At 40.9% G+C, this 17,614-nt stretch overlaps 2 protein-coding genes across 3 annotated transcripts; one reads left to right on the top strand and one right to left on the bottom strand.

Moving 5' to 3' along the window:
- Positions 1–1,360: 1,360 nt before the first annotated feature.
- Positions 1,361–3,733, bottom strand: LOC118314362 (isotocin-neurophysin IT 1-like). 2 transcript variants are annotated; one of them, XM_035640762.2, is made up of 4 exons: positions 3,643–3,733; positions 3,416–3,537; positions 2,442–2,646; positions 1,361–1,719 (listed from the first exon to the last, which is right to left on the bottom strand). In XM_035640762.2, the coding sequence occupies exons 2-4, from the start codon at positions 3,533–3,535 to the stop codon at positions 1,574–1,576; spliced, it is 471 nt and encodes a 156-aa protein (XP_035496655.1). In that variant the 5' UTR covers positions 3,536–3,537; positions 3,643–3,733; the 3' UTR covers positions 1,361–1,573. The 2 variants fall into 2 exon arrangements, with proteins under 2 accessions (XP_035496655.1, XP_035496654.1); XM_035640761.2 differs by having other exon boundaries at positions 3,416–3,540; positions 3,643–3,731.
- A 1,724-nt stretch (positions 3,734–5,457) lies between these two features.
- znf366 (zinc finger protein 366) lies at positions 5,458–14,176 on the top strand. The gene is made up of 7 exons (XM_035640818.2): positions 5,458–5,659; positions 7,799–8,827; positions 8,919–9,086; positions 9,867–10,017; positions 10,539–10,730; positions 12,512–12,686; positions 12,778–14,176. The coding sequence occupies exons 2-7, from the start codon at positions 7,806–7,808 to the stop codon at positions 13,443–13,445; spliced, it is 2,376 nt and encodes a 791-aa protein (XP_035496711.1). The 5' UTR covers positions 5,458–5,659; positions 7,799–7,805; the 3' UTR covers positions 13,446–14,176.
- Positions 14,177–17,614: the final 3,438 nt, after the last annotated feature.

Here is a 17,614-nt window from a genome sequence, read left to right as displayed (position 1 = left end):
ACGGAGAGGCGAAACAACAAGGGAGAGCTACAGAGTTCCCAGCCAAAAGTGAGGTGACCTTTGATACAGGGGGACGTGTGTGGGACAGTAGGTTATTTTTAGGGTCTGGCTCATATGATCTTGAAAATCTCACATGATGTGATGACATTGCACGAGTCGTGGCCCAGCAAAGTGCTGACGGGGCATGAAGATTCAGTTCTGTCTCATCCTTCATCCCCCCTTCCTTCCCCTCAACCCCTTTAGATTTGGGGCCTTTTGATTTCAGTTCCTTCTTTTCATCCCAATCCTCTCTGCTGTTCTTCCTTTTGTCTTCCATTTGTCAGTGCTTTCACCTCTTCCCCCACCTCACCCCCTTTTTCTTCTCTCTTCTGCGAGTGCATCTCTGTGTGGAATGAGTTTTGCAGAAGCAGGAGTTTTAGAGATGTTTTAATGTCTGAATGATGAAATCTACTTTTTAAAGTTTCTCTGGGAGCATTCAGGCTTTAGGGCTAAAACATGAGGACAGAAATAAACATAAACAAGGAAAAAATTTAATGAAGGTCTTGCACATTCATTCCAAAAAAAAAGAAAGTTGAAAACTCTAAACACTAACAGTTAAGATAGAACTTGCATGTTACATTGACAGTGCGCATAACTGAATGCATATCAAGTCGCATTTTTTATATAAAATAAACTTCATACTTTACTTCAAGGCTTTAGCACTGACCTTCATGCCATTTCCTCAACAGATGGTAAAACCCCTCCTAACACTTCCACAGTGTGAACTATAGTCTGCCTTTGGTTACAAAGGTACTTCACTCAAGTGTTTGTCACCTTTTCAAGATAAGCCACCTGAGAGAAAGAAAATCTTTCACAGAGCAGATCGAGATACAGTGTGACAAGATCAGTCCGGCGCAATGTCAATATTCTGTCGCCGATGTTTCATCAGAGAGTTACCTCGTTGGATTTCTTATATCTGCTGCTACTTTTGTGCCAAATTTGTGATGTGATATTCACCTCTTGCACAGAACTCGCTGTTCGCTGTGAAGTTAACAAAAATGGATCAAAGGTTGCTAACGGACAAGATAACTGTTGCAACAGTAATATTGTGTCACTGGAGCGGCACGGAGCCTAATTTGAGGATTCTTTGGATTCACGTGGAGGTCTGTTATAGGATTGTGCAAAGCTGAAGATCTGAGAGATAAAGATGGCAGTGGGCATTGTACATTTGGTGATAGCGGTATAGTCTAACAGAGTGACCTGATAAGGATTTTCCGTTGACTTGTTCTCTGCTGTATGGAGAAAAAGGATTTTGAGGTTTGAAGCTGTCTACTCTGCAGGCATTTTGATCTTTTGGCACGAAAACAAAAGACGACAGTTCTTTACTCTCTCAAAACTTTATTTCAACATGCACATAACTGGATGACCACTGTCCGTATTCATCCCTATTTTCCTACAGAAAATATATATTGACAGAAACACGTACAGAAAGAGCAAATTCAGAGTGATGATGACGAAACATCCATGTAGACATACAAGTATATTAACTACTTCTTCCACTAGTTTTCCATTAGACGTTGGAGTCGGAGACAGGTCACTGGTGGATTTGATGAGGTGACGTGTGACTGGCCAGATGCAGGAGCCTGAGGATGATGTCACCGGGGTCGCTGCCTTCGAATTGGCCAGTTTGGTAATCTCCCTCCTCCTCGATGAGGCAGGATTGATCTGCGGTACAACTCTCTGTGGTAAAAAAAAAAAAGAAAAAAGGGAGCAGTTATTACTAAGATCAAGGTAGTCCGTTATTGCAACGACATGTTTTTACAACGATTTGTTATCAGGTTTTGTGACCTGAGACCATCAACCTTAAAAGACTCAGAACACAAGGACAAATGTTGGAGTTCACAGCGACTGAAGCAGTAGCGCTCATGCAAACACAGAGACGTCGCCTGCATTTTAAAACATTTACAGCTCTATATTGGGACTCAAGTGTCTAATGCTGGCAGCATTGGTTTTCATAGAGAAATGTCATAGCTTTTAAAATGTGCTTTTTATTTTTTATAATGCATTTTTGCCATTGATCCCGTAGGTTTTAATGTCTCTGCCCCTGCTTGGATTTACTACTTTACAACTTTTTCATTTCATTTACTGACAATCTTGACCAGGACTCCCAGGAAGAAGAGAAATTGTATCTCAATGGGACATTTCTAGTTAAATAAAGGATAAATATATACATTTATAGCTAAATAAATTTGTAAAATAACAATCACATAAACTGACATAAACCCGAGGAGCTGGGATCCAAACTGACATTCTTTTGCCACAGAAGCAATGATTTACCACACTGAGCTCAACCAAAATTTGTAATCGAGTCGAAAACGTCCCCCAGGCCTAACAAGAATTGAAATTGAATTTGAAATGAAAAGCTTAAAAAAATGTACAACAAATGAAGTAAATCTCCTGACCTGCATCGCAGCAGAGTCCTGAAGCGGCACAGCGTCCTCCCTCCGATCCACAGGGTCTCCCTCCTGCCTGGCAGGGGGTGAGCAGGTAGTTCTCCTCCATGCAGTGAGCCGTCTCTGGGGAGCCCATCAGGCAGCCCAGGCCCTCCCCGCAGCAGATGCTGGGGCCGAAGCAGCGGCCCCTGTCTCCGGGGCCACAGGACATGCACTGGCGGAGGAAACAAGTGAGTATTTATGGTGATACCAACGATGTCACTCAGATTTACTGTAGACCTGTAGGACATTCTAGATAATATCTATCATGACGTCATGTGACTGTCAAGCTTTATGATTTTCTGAATTTCCTTTTTTTTGAATAAAGAAAAAAATTGGAAGATGCCAATGATGAAATGTAGTGACGGACATTTAGTAAAGTACTGTACACAAATACAGATTTATAGTATTTGTACTTTGCTTCTGTTCACTTTAATTCAACTAAATTTTGGTGGGAACTACTTTTAATCCACAATATTATTTTACAACTAAAGTTATCAAATTATTATGTCGTATTCATATGTTTACACAGATTAAGCCACATCGTCCTTACCAACTGCGACATTAGTGACACTAACATATTGATGCATTACTAAGTATAATCCAGCAATATAATAGATAATATGGTATTACTTTAAGCACTGTGAGTATATTTTCATTCTAATGGTGCTTCTATGATTTTACCTCACAATCTCTTGTGTCTATCTTATGTTTTCCCCATTTTAAGTTTTCCGTAAGTTGTTCCTTAACTGAATCAAGGACTTCAGGGATTTGTGAAGCCATTAGAGGCAGATATGTGAATTATGATTTTGGGCAATACGTAATCAATAAATAGAAATTGACTCTACTTTAAAATTCTTTCAATCCAACAAACAATTTGCCAAATTGCTGATACCCGTGTCCGACTTGGCTGCCTCTGTTCGAGAATGATAAAAGCAGCTCACCTTTCGCTGCGGTGCGTCCATGATGGACCTCTTCCCGCCAATAGGACAGTTTGAGATGTAACACGCTGAACATAGAGACATGAGAAAAAGTAGGCACACGGACACGGCAGCTCCAGTCATTTCTACTGAGAGAGTGAAGGAACGACAGACAGGGGGGAAAACAGAGACGGTCATTTGAAGAACGGCTGATCACAAGATCTAATGTTCAAAGAGCAAAATGTACTCACTTGTTGCTTTAAAGTCACTGAAGAGAAGTCTTCAATTTCTTGTTCCAGATGCTCCCAGAGGATTCTCTATCTCGCATGGTGCCAGTGTCACGTCTTATATACTTCCAGAGCTTCTTTTGAGAGTGACACAGAAACCCAAAAGCCACTTAGAGATGCCTAATGAGTCCGTTTAAGTTACTGTCACCTCCGGACACGATGCTGACCACTGGGCAGGCCGGGTCAAAAGGCCGGAGCAGTTCTGTGGCCTGATTGCCGTTTTTCCTCTTGCGAATCATTAGAGAAGGGCTCGTGCTGCGTTATCGTGCATGTTCGAGATGATGACTGAAAGTCAGAGAGGTCAAGAAGAGGATGGGGAGATGATATATATGAGCCATGAGTGGAGAAGAGAGTAGTGCAACTTTGCTTTTTAAAAAATATATTATTATCTTTAAAGTAGATACATTAAAACATTTCTCCTTAATTAAGTGTCTTCTCTGGCACAGTTGGGAGGGAAAGCTGGTTTCAAAGGTCGCAAGAAAAAGAAGTCCATCTCTGAATATCGGCCTGCTCAGTGCTGCCATGTTGGCTCAACATTGCTGGACACAGAATTTGATGTGGACGCAGAATGGATGATTGTAAACAATCGTGACACAGAGACACACAGACGTGCACACGCAGACCTTCAATTTTCCCCTTTCTATTAATAAATTCCTTAATTCCTCACGGGCATTGACGCACACGTCGTCATGGTGTGAGGTTAATTGGTCTCATGAGCTAATTAACACGACGAAGGATCAGCCACAACTCATAATAGACAGTTTCACTGTTTCAATGATATGAGCTCAATTTACCACAGCTCCGCACTGGTCCACTTAGTGACACCTCATCTCAATTAAAAAACAAGCTGGTGTCAAAGTGTCTTTGTTAACTAACTTCTGTGACAAAAGGGAGGAGCAGGACACTGAGATGTGGACAGACATCAGTGCGTTTGGCTGTCACACCCACAGATTGATCATAATACACGTCTACGGTGACCATTTGAAGACACTAAGTGGCCTAAAGTGGACGCGTGTCACTCAGACAACTGGACACTCTTGCCATCTAGTGGCTCTTTTGACACATTTCGTCATTTAAGCACTAACGAACTTTTCATTGTCTCTCAGTGCTTTCATATGTCACGCTTTTGCAGCGGAGGTATGTGGGCAAAACATCAGAAATACCTCGCTATTACGCAACACTGTGAAATCCATCGTGACGACACCACAAACAATGCACCAGAAATGACCATTTAGATAAAAGAATACCGCCATTAAATTTGTATTTCTTTCTTTTAAAAAATCAAGCAAAAACTGAACATCAGAGGTTTCACAGAGGGGGAATTTGTTGCAGGGCTTTTCCCTGAAATTGCATTATACTACACAGCTTGTTACTGTTTTATAGCACAGCCCCTGTATGACAGACACTATGCACACGTCAACTGACTATTAACTTTGTTTTCTGCAATCTGAATTGTTTTTTAAGTTTCTTGGGCAGTGCAAAAGACCAAAATCTTGTCACATTCTGTCTCTGAAAGACATACATTTTAATTATTTTAAATATGAAATTGATCTTTCTCAATAGGTTTTTTGTGTGTGTGTGTGAGCTGGACAAAGAAAAAAAATCTGATCTCGTCTCCCCATGTTTCTCTAAAAGCTGTGCAAATCCCCGTTTCATAGAGAAATGGAGATGTCTATCTAGTGTTTCCTTATTTTTCTTCAGGAAGGCACTAGGCTTGTTGACTTCCTCTCCCCTCCCTTCCTTCCTTCTCTCCGAAGGTACTCATCTGAAAAATGAGAACAAAGTGATTGTTCCTGTTCTCTTTCTTAAGTCACTTCAAATGCTATCCGTGGACGGCGGCTCATTGTCAGGAGGGTTGCAGTGTGAGCAGCAGGGAGAGAACACTGGTACAGGTACAACAGCGGCAGCTGCTGCAGGAGCACCACCACCACCACCACCACAGCACAGCATCACAGAAAACACACTCTGCTACACTCATCTGGTAAGTTCCACACACAAAAGGGCTCACAGGAACACACACGTACATGGCACTGACTGGGGCATGGGTGAGGAGGGGCTTTGCTTTTAATGGATTGCTTGGAATGCATGGGGTGGCGAAGTATGGGCTGGGGTCGCTGCACAGTGCACCTTAGGAGGGAGAGGTGAGGAATGATGAAATCCAAGAGAACATTTGAAAGTGAAAAAGACTGAAAATTGCAGCAATGAAATTGTAACAAAATCTTGGGAAGAAGCTGAGTAACAATCCTGTTGCATTCTGCATGTGGTTGGTTTTCTATAAATATAAGAAATAACAGATTTACATCAATACTGTACTTGTGTCCCCATGTTTTACCCCATTATATATTGATATTGGCAGATCTTCCCCGTGCTAAGACAGTGTGTTGCACTCGCGTAAGTTTTCAAAAGTATGTTTTCATCTCAGGAGCTTGTTGCAGCATAATCAGCACCTCTGCCGTAGAAAGCATCCAGTTAGGTTCAGGCATGAAGAGAGATAATTGGGAAAAAACAAAAAACAAAAATTCTTCAATAGTCACCATGTTTGTGATTCAATCATATTTTATCAATGTCTGCATGTGGGGGAGGCTGAATATATATAATAATATACTGTATACAACAATATATATTATTATATTTTATATTATATTAAACTAATCAATTACCAGTAAATGAATTATTCTGTTAATGGAATAAAAAAAAAGACATTTAAAGATGTACTGGACATTTTCACTATTTTCTGACAAATTTTGACCAAACTATGAAATGATTAATTGAGAAAACAATTTGCACATTCATTGACAATAAAACATTATATCTTTATTTGCAGCCCTATAAATGGTTTAATGTATGTTTCATTACATGGAAGAGTAGTTGCTGCATTTGTGACGGCAAGCAAGGAGGTAACATGAAACAGACAATGAAGAAGAACTTGCCGTCAGTCTGATGTTGACTGATTTAGAATTATTTACAGGAATAGAATAGATACAAGTGCCACTTTTGACAGCTCTGTTTAAATGTCATGCAGAAGTACAACAGTTCCCGTCTGAGTATCACCATCTTTACATCCATGACCATTATCTACACTAAAGGGGACACACACATACAAAGTACAGAGATGTTATTAATGGCTCTGTTACATCTTAATTGCACAGTTTTATCTTCATCAGTGATCCAATCGAACTCGGACGAACAGATACAAAATAAAGCATCAATTAAGGCACTATCAGTGGAGGAGAAAACGAGAAGTTTTTGACGGCCATCAGTGCAAAATACAAAAAAAAAATTAACAGAGCATAGAAGAATAGAGTAGGAGAAGCGAAAAGTGTGCGGGGTGTGGAGGTGAGCATTTCACAGACAACTTCCTAATTTCAGGATAGGAGGAGACCTGTGAGAAAGGAGGAAGTGAAAGGTTTCAGGTTGAACACCGAAAGGTGTGCGTGTGTCGACATCCTTCTGTATGTATGCCTGGTTACAATCCCTTCAGAGAAATCTTCAGAAAAATGGTTTCATGTCATATATAGAAACTGAAAACAGGGACAGTAATTGAACTTGTGTCAAGTCTTTCTCCAAATGATGTGTCTGTTTTTGAAGATGCAAATAAGCATGTGGTGGAAAGTAACTGAGTAGATTTACACAAATGAAGTCGACGTGAGTCATGGGGCAGTTGTATGACGCACAAGTACTTTAAGTCCATTTTTAATATACTTCTCTCTTTACAATTTAGTATGATGCATAATGTATTCATAAGACTACTGCACCGATTTAGCATTGTCACAGTTCCAATAGAGAGGTTAAAGAAAAAGGGCTCAAACTTGATGCAGCAGAACAACAGATATCTTTTTTTTTAATTGCACATTCTTGTGTCAAAAGCTGGAGCCTACATTACCCACAAAGCAACACCTTATTTTAAACCTAATAGTAATAAGCTAGTCTTCAGCCCAAGCAGATGCTGCCTGATATACCTTTTGGCAACTTATCACATTTCAAGCTGCTTCCTCTGGAGCCAGAATAATATTTTTTTTTGTTGATGCAGCACTAGTTCACCACAGGACTTGTACACAGAATTTGATGTAAACATTTATTTCGCCAATATAATTTAACTCCTTCTTGTACCCAAATGCAGAAAGAAGATGGAACAAAACAGAGTGACTTTCTCTCGAGGAAGAAGTCCTCCATTCCGAGATGAATCAAGACAAGCATCTCAGCACAGTTTCTACCTAAGACCAACCCCGCTCTATATGAAGCCCCCCAAATTCTCCCCTTCCAGGTACCCCAACATGTCACCCACCAGGGACACCTACAGTGTGTTCAGCTCACCTGCTTTCTTTCCCTTGCTCGGTCCCAGTTACGCCCAAAAGGAGGGATCCCAAAAACGCAAAAGAACTCCTTTCAAAATGGATGCCCAAGGTGGTGAATCTCCTGACAGAGGAGAAGAGGAGGCAGAAGGCAGCAGTAGTAAGGAGACAGTGGATCCCTCCCAAATCCCCTTGTCCCTTCCACTTCGCCCCATTCCTGCCCCACCTCCAAAACCCCTCCCTGGTATGATCGAGCTCAACAGACTGCAGCTTCATCAGAGATCACCGGCTATGAATCTACCTGTGCAGGTGAAACAGGAGCCTCTCAGTCCCTCCACGGTTTGGCCCCCCTCTCCTCTCCTTCTCCACCCTCCATACTTCCCACCTCTCCACCACAGCCTTCTCCCATACCCATTCTTCATGCCTGGGCCTATCATGCACCTCTCCCCTGGTGCTTTCTACCCCAGGGAGGACCTCCGACCTGGTCACCGTACCCGTGATGGAGCTCCTCGAGACGGGACAACTAGCACTGAGAAGTTCGGCCTCGACATTCACGTCGACGACAGCTATTACGTTGATGTTGGAGGTGACCAGAAACGATGGAAGTGTCGTATGTGTGACAAGTCCTACACCTCGAAGTACAACCTGGTGACGCACATCCTGGGCCACAATGGCATTAAGCCACACGGGTGCCACCTGTGTGGGAAACTGTTCAAGCAGCTGAGTCACCTGCACACACACCTGCTCACGCATCGGGGCATGAGGCCCCACAAGTGCCAGGTGTGCCACAAGGCCTTCACCCAGACCAGCCACCTGAAGAGGCACATGATGCAACACAGTGATGTGAAGCCATACAGGTGAATGATTGTGGCAGGGTTTTTTTGTACTCTTTTTTTTTTAGTTCTCGTTCAAATTTTCCACCTCATATACATTTGTCTGCCCCGCCAGCTGCGGTGTGTGCGGTCGAGGCTTCGCTTATCCCAGTGAGCTTCGTGCCCACGAGCTGAAGCATGAAAAAGGCCAGGAGAACGTTTGTGTGGAGTGTGGTCTGGACTTTCCCACTCTCGCTCAGCTGAAGAGGCACCTGACTGCCCATCGTGGCCCCACCCTGTACAGGTGAGCAACGACACTGGGCTTCCCCTTTGCTGAAATATCCACCGCTTGTGCTGTTAAAGCAATAGTTTGAAATGCCCTCATTCGTGTACTTGTCGAGAGTTACATAACAAGATTGATACCACTCTCCTGTCTGTACAATCTTAGCTTATTACAAGGACTGGAAATAGCAAGCCTGGCTCTGTCCAATGGTAACAAATTCTGCCTAAAAGCACCTGGAAAAATGTTATTAACATGTTAAATCTTATTTGTTTAAGCAAGAGTGGCTCTACCCAGACACCACCCCTTGCCTGAATGTTCCACAAGTGTTCCTGCTGTTGTGAACATGTCCGACCCTGACAATCTCCTCCTGCGTTCTTCATGTGTGAATGGCAAACTCCGCAAAACGTCTGGACACAGTTTTGCAGACAGAAGTTATTGCTCCAGGCAAATAAATATTTAGTCTGGCACATAACCCCCTGTGAAACTGCAACGTTCTCTTTTTACACTTGGACATTTGTACAGATGAAACAAAGGAGATACAACTTGATAATCAATGAACGTTCTAGGTGCCGGTAGGAGGATTTGTTGTTGTTTCCACCAGCTTCCAGTCTTTGTACTAAGGTCATTTTAGTTGCTAGCTGTGGCTTTATATTTTAAGGAAAGATACAATAGTACAATCAACTTGTTTTCACCTAACTCTGGGTACAAAAGAGAATAAGAACTTTTCAAACTATTGCTTTAACATTCCAGTTCTCCATTTGGCTATACAGTAGAAGGAGGTCATACCTCTTGTTCCTGCAGGTGTGCAGAGTGCCAGAAGACTTTCCAGTATCCGAGTCAACTTCAGAACCACATGATGAAACACAAAGACATCAGACCATACATCTGCAGTGAGTGTGGGATGGAGTTCATCCAGTCACACCACCTGAAACAGCACACGCTCACTCACAAAGTAGGTTTAAATAGCAGAATGAAGAGAAATGACACATTTGCTCGATGGTTTGTTGACAGGGACTGGAAGCAACAGCGTGCATTTTGGCATAAATTTTGCAGTCACATGTAGACATGCCCATTATCTCTTGTTTACATTTTAGACTGAGGAGTTTGCTGAGAGAGTATGGACACTGTTCTAGCAGGTTGTTTTGGCAGCTGCCTTAAAGGAATTCCACCATAAATGAAGGCTCCTGATGCTATTTTCAACCCCTTAACGTCCAGCGTTCACCCGTTATTTACACTGTATTAACTTACACCAACTCTTGACTAAAGCAAGATTAGATTTCATGTTTTTATAGTTGCACAATAGCATCAATTTGAAATGTGCCCCATTTTCTACACATTTTCCCAAAACTCCTGACGAATCTGGTATTTCTGGAAATGTTAGGTCAAACAACCCAAAATTTTTAGGTGACAGAGATCAGATGTCTGTTGATTACATTTCTCATGACACAACTTCCACATTCTCTCATCCTTCAGGGTGTGAAAGAGCATAAATGTCGCATCTGTGGTCGTGAGTTTACGCTGTTGGCCAACATGAAGCGCCATGTCCTCATCCACACCAACATACGGGCCTACCAGTGCCACATGTGCTTCAAGAGTTTCGTCCAAAAACAGACTCTCAAGGCTCATATGATCGTGCACTCGGACATCAAGCCCTATAAATGCAAGGTTAGTCAAACATAAAATGGCAGATGTGGCTCTTTGCTTTGTGTTTTGGCCTTCGGTTCGTCTTTTGTTCACTGATTAAATGAACTCTTCTCTTTCCAAGAGCTAGATGAGAAGATCAATACTGCACCCCACTGTATGGTGATTAGAGGCGGTCCTAAAAAAACAACAGAATCTGCCATTTCAGGAAATGCCCCAAAATTACATGTTCATATTGCACAGCTTCATAGTGACCATAATAAGTATGACTCTTTTCCATATGGAATAACAAATCTCTAAACAGAGGAAATTGAGGTGGATGGGTCAATTTAATGTGGTCGCTGAAAATTGGGGTGCGCGCTTTTTGTTGATCATACTGGCAGTCAACATGCCTTTCTTTTAACCATGACCGCAGTCATCCCTCAAGCTTAACAAAGTTGTTATTTTTGTAATCATAAAATACAGTTATATCTGAACAGTGATATGTAATGGTTTTGAATGGCAAAAACAATTTATTTTTTTCATGCAGATAGAAATGTCAGGTCACTTGTGTTGTTGTGAATGGCAGTTACTAAAGATAAAGTTTGACTTGTTGGGTAATAATGAAGTTAGCACCACAATCTAGCCCGGCTATGCTCAGCTGCTCTACAGCTCAATAACTAAAGATTTCTTTAATCCATAAAAAAACATACCAAAAAGAAAGTGTAAAAAATAATATGATGCACCATTACAGGGGGGTTAAGTGGAAAATTTTGCTACCTGTTTAACCCCTTGTTTTCACTCTTTATGCTAAGCTAAGCTAACCTTCTGCAGGCTGCAGCTTAAGCATAATTAGTGCATGGATGTTTGCCTTAAAGATCTTCTTTCAAGACAGACTGAAATAAGCAAAATGTTAGACTACTCCTTTAATATTCTCTCTTTTTATACTCAACGTGCTGCCATTATCGTAAACCAAGTTCACCAAATCCTATTTGAGAGCAGAGTGTCTGTTTTGACCTTGGTGTTTGGTGTGACGACTGAGTCGATGACCAGATAGCAGAAAGGCTTTTGGCAGAGGGAGCCTCCTTGTCCATAGGAAGGATATCGCCGCACAAACTGCCTCTCTAACAATGGCCCCCCAGCCTCCCCGGAGAACAGGGCCCGCAAATAGATTTCATCTCGCTTTCTCTGCTGCTGGAGGGAGCTTCCTGTTTTCTCACGGTCCTCTTGGACAGTTTACAGTCCCTCTCTCCTCCTGAAGGAAAGGACCACCCTAATAAAAAAGAATGCAGAGGAAGGACAGCGCAGGAGTTGCCCTTCCCTGTTCTCCTCCTGGCTCTGTCTCCATGTTGCTTCCTCTCTCTCTCTCTCTCTTTCTGTTTTTTCTTGTGTGTCAGGGAGTGAGAGAGAGACAGAGAGAGGGAGGGTGGAAGACAATGAGGAAAAGAGGAAAACAAAGATAGAGGGTGTGTGTGTGTGTGTGTGTGTGTGTGTGTGTGTGTGTGTGTGTGTTTGTATATCTGAATGCCTGCACATTTATACATGATTATGTGTAGCTCTACTGTAACTCTGCATTCTGAGAATATTTGTCATCTGACAGAGGAGGGTTTGACAGAGAAAAGAAAAATAAACGGAGGATGGTGTTGGCTTATTGTCTTTGTTTCCTGAAATAGTGTTACAGCCACTACAGCCACTGGTGGAAAGTACTCACATTTACTCATGCGCTGTAGTCACATTAATTGCAGTTTTGAGGAAATTTTCCTTTACATGAATATAACAAATTTAACAACATAACTTGCTGTACACTTTTCTCCCTTGTCTTTCAGCTTTGTGGAAAGGAGTTCAACAGGATGCATAATCTCATGGGCCACATGCATCTCCACTCAGACAACAAACCCTTCAAATGCCTCTACTGCCCGAGCAAGTTCACACTGAAGGGAAACCTCACCAGACACATGAAGGTCAAACATGGCGTCATGGACAGAGGGCTGGATGAAAGATGTAAGGATCTTCAATTCTGCTCTCAACCCATGAAGGCAAAAACCAACAACAGCAGCAATCGTAACCTAATAACTTTTTTCTCTGGTTTCAGTGTTTAGGAAAAGGGGGCGATTCTGCCTGACCACTCCTATGAGCCTCCTCAGCCACTTCAGCCAGGAAGAGCCGTTTGACCTTTCACAGAAGCCGCCGGGCCTTCCAGGCCTCCGTCTTGCCCAGTCCGATGGCGAGAGCGTCCCGGGAAGCTCGTGTCAGGAGGAGGAGGATGAAGAGAGTTTGTACAGAGGGAGCCAGTACAGCCCAGAGGTGGACCAACATGAGCCAGCAGGCGAAGACCCCTGCCACCCTAAGCTGGAGGAGAGAGGACCGGGATCCCCTGATGAACTGAGGCCAGTCAAGAAACAGAAACGAGCGTACCAGCAAAGTTCAAATGACGAGACAGCGGCAGCAGCAGCAGAAGGACAATCTGTGGATCCCAGGCGTGACCAAGTGCACCTCTTGCCGTCAGAAACATCCTGTGAATCTGATTTTGAGCTGGGTGAGCAGGCGTGCCACCATGAAACAGGCTGTAGAGAGTCGGATGATTATGACTCTGACTCAGAGCTAGTAGATTTTCACCAAGAGTTAGATGAGCCAGAGCAAAGCAAACGGCAGCTGGATGGCTTTTATGGGGCAGTGATCGATGTGGCTGAGAGGAACCAGAGCAGTGTGAAGACGGGTGAAATAACAGGCCCACAGGATGAAGAAGAGCTCAAAGAATGAGAAAAGGTAGTGGCAAAAAGGAGAGAATAATGCCGTTTTTGAGGTATGCTGATGTTTTGTCTTGTTTTTTGACAGAAAAATGCACAGGATGTTCAGGAGACACTCCCCTGGGGAGAAAGGGAAATGTGTAGGTCTCTAAATAAAACTGATTACGAAGGGTAGCAATTTAGCACAAAAAAGGAAAGATGAACATATTTTAATTAACTGTGCCAAAAATGTAAACAATGCGTAATTGAAATGCAAAGCTGTGAAGCATACTGCATGTACAGAATATATCTTACATTAATAAATAGTCACTGACAGATGGTTCAGTGGAAATGTATGATTAAGATGTAGCTTTTCAGTAAATAAATGCAGAATTATATTTAAAAAAAATTTACAAATGATTTTGCAGTGTTAACACAAATATGCAAGTCTGCTTTAACTTTCTTTGTGTGTAAATCCATGATACAAAAATCATCAATTAGGTTTTTCTAAAACCATTGTTTATGTTACGTTTGTTTATTTGTTGGTTGTAACAATGTTGTTTTTGAGAGATAGAGATATGACAAAGCTTGATGAAATAAACTGTGATTCTGTTCTATTTTATGTCTAATGTTTAGATTTTCTTTAATTGCATAACTTAGTTGTTTTGGGAGAAGGGCTGTGTTTTCATTGTAGGACAATGTAATGGCGATCAGCTGAATGAGATTCTGCGAAACAATTTTTAAATAAAAGCTTAAATGCACGGACATGTTGAGTGAACCGTTCTGTTTTCATATGCCCTATTAACATCCCTGCGACGGTTTTCGAAGAATATAAACCCAGATACATAAAATCCCAATCATCACACAAACTTTAGCAAACATGATCAAGTGCAGTTAAATTAAAAAAAAAAACCTTGCCTTTCTCCTCCTGCTTCTGTTTCAAAGCAGAGGAAGAGGAAGAGAAAACACCTCTCCCCCTTCTCTCTTTTAGGTTGTGATCAAACAGCAGTGATGGACACAGTAGGTGTCTCAGACAAAGGCTTCATATGTCTGTATGACTCAGAATAAGGCATTGTTTCTGCTCAATGCAGAAGCCCCACTAGAAATGTGAGAAAAGTGGAACGAAAAAACAGTTTTTATTACACAGAGGAATAAGACACAATATCATATGGTGCATAATGTGTGATATTTCACATTCAGTATATCCAAAGACTATTATAGGGTATTTCAGGAAAAGATCATGTAAAGTGTAATTTGCTGTGCTTCAATCCAGACTGTGATGTAAAACCCAGCTCACCGTCTATCACATCATACGTCACTTTACCGAGCTAGTTCAGGTAAATTAGTCATTTCTTCGCAGATGAAATGCAGAACAGCAGCTTCTCCATTTCTACCAGTGACGACCACCTCATGGGCGAAACTCCAAACAGTTTGAGGAAGCTCTCACATCCTCCTCTCCTTTCCTCTCCTCACCTCCACGTTTCAAATCCCAGTCGCTGGCTCAAAAAGGAACTCTCTTTTTCCTTTTTTTTTTAATCAACGTCTCCTGTCTAGAATCAGCTCCCCTCGGCAGCACCGAGTTGTGTAACCGTTGAAGAATAACACGTATAACTGATCGCAGCACAGAGGGACAGAGGTTTCATAAGGTGATTTTATTGCTTTTGTGGGGTTTTGATGAAGTGAAACTTTAGATACCATGAGAATCTACCCAGATGCACATGGAGAACAGGTAAATACTGATGTGATGGGAAAATGGACTCTGTGGTAAGAAACAGTTCATGTTCTGCTTTGCAATGAACATGATAATAACCCTGACACAAATGACAAAGATAATGTCTCAGTAGGAGAAAGAATAATGTATTCAAACCACATGAACTTTGTGATTAACACTAGAAAAGAAGCGTTCAGCTAAAGAAAGGCAGCAACTAATGATTATTTTCCTTATCATATAATATGCTGATTATTTTCTTTAATACTTCGTAAACTGAGAAAATGTGAAAAAAGGTGACATAGGTCTTATTTGTAAAACCATCTGTACAAAACAATGTTCAAATAAATGTGATATAAAACAGAAAAAAACCTAACAATAGAAAATGGCAATGACTTCACTGGTTAAGTGATTCTCAAAATAGTGGTTATTTTCAATTGTCTAATTGATTAATCAGATTATTGCAGGTGTACATTAAATGTTATAGAATATTAAGTTAGGATCATGTTATTGGGTGAATTGACTTTAGTTGTCATTGTATTTTATCTAATTGTATTCATCTATGTATTTATAGATAATTAGAAAATTGATTTATTTGGTGTTATTACTGTTTCACATTTATTTCACTTTGGCTCTAACCTGTACAAAAGGTTCTGTAAAAACTGATAAAGATTGACTAAACAGGCTCCATATAAAAGTTGTATTTGATAACCTGTATAATTCAGAGAAGATTAGATTTTCTTTCCCACCAAAGTTAGAGATAAAATCTAACCTTACAGATTTACCGATATAACGCTGAAATTATTTGTTGATCGAGTAATTAATTGATCAGTAGGAAAATAATATGATAGTTGACAGTCAGTCAGCTTTGTCTTGCAAAAATTGCCCAAATTCACTGGCATCACTTTCTAATATACAATCATTTACAGTTTTCCACTGTTTAACATCATTAGAAACGGAATATCTTTGGATTTGGGTATATTCTGAGAAATTGTGATGGACATCCTTCATGATTTCCTCACACTTAGTTGATCATAGATTAACTGATGATGAGAACATTTGTTAGATATAGCATCACACTGGCATGATCTTCCAGAGTGTAATGCTACAGAAAGTATATGTTGTCACTTTTAACATACTAAGGATTCCTATCAATAAGATATCATAGTTAAAAAGCATTGCTTTACCCACTAGTGACTTTAATAAATCAAACAAATCCTTGAATTCTCTATTTAGTTTTACCTTGTGCAAATACATAAAACATAAACTCAGTTTGATGATGCTTTATACAATGAACTGGGTGACACATTATATTTCACACAGAAGACTCATTGCTCATAGCAATAACAATACATACATTCATAGTCACCATGCGCCTGTAAACCAAAATTTCAACGTGCAGTTTTTGTGTCTCATTCCGCTCAATGTCCGACATAACAGTATGGAGGTGAAATTAAAAAGGGAAGCAGACAAAATGGCTTTTTGATGAAAATGAATTGTACGCTTGGTTTTGCCTCTTGCAAGATTAACATACAATACCAACAAAAGGACATCCAAATAATAAGAAAGAAGAGCGAATACACGTTTTATTCCTGAAAAGGCAGCTATAAGTCCCTCGTTTGTGTGTTTAAATGTCTACTTCCTGTTAGTTCTCTCTGGTACAGCTCAGGTAAGAGCTTCCTGTTTATTGCAGGTCGGTGAGAAAATGAAATGGTGCTGAAATTCCTCCACGTTTTGTCTCACAATACTGTCCCACCCCAGACTCAACCTGTTACCTCCTTTGACCCACAGCCAGGGAGCTCACTGTAATTATAGCTGATGACTTTCCTCCTGAATGGTGAAAAAAAAATAAAACTCTGGCTCACTGACAGAGAGGTGAGGGAGTGCAGATCTGGTCAATGCCCTTGCTATTTACAGACAATCCAATACGTATTTAGACTCAGCTTTGCAATAGCCCAGCACCATATTTTTTTTTACTGTGCTGTGGTTCCTGCTTTATTCTGAGGCTGTGTTACAATTTTTTAGGGTTTATTTGAAATATGACTGGACTAGTGTCCTGACAAGCTTCAAAAGGCAGTCAGACATGATGCTGAGTTACAAACTCTGGGACTTTTCATGGCTTTTCAGTGCATCACGGATAAAGTGACTCTCCTCCACTTCCACTTCTGTCTATTTATCTGGTCGGTGTCCTCCTTAAATAAACAGCACCCTCTATTGTCAGTATGTAGACATATAAGAATATTTTTGATCCACAATTAAAATAAGAAGAATGAAAACAGAGGAAAAAAGGGTAATAATAGAATTTAATCAAATACAGACAAATATTTTCCAGTCCATTGGTCCTTTCAAGTGTTCTGCTCTTAATTATTCACATATTCAAGAGATGTTTCCTATCCCAAAGCACAATGATATGACAGAAGTATAGTTCTTAGGTGGATTGGCTATAAATCCCACACCGTTTAAAAAAAAAATAAAATTATCAAGTAGAGCAACAA

This window comes from Scophthalmus maximus, chromosome 19 (genome assembly GCF_022379125.1).
Source record: "Scophthalmus maximus strain ysfricsl-2021 chromosome 19, ASM2237912v1, whole genome shotgun sequence".
Lineage (NCBI taxonomy): Eukaryota > Metazoa > Chordata > Actinopteri > Pleuronectiformes > Scophthalmidae > Scophthalmus > Scophthalmus maximus.
The sequence above is the reverse complement of the archived record's forward strand: the minus strand, read 5'-3'. Positions and strand labels throughout refer to the sequence as shown.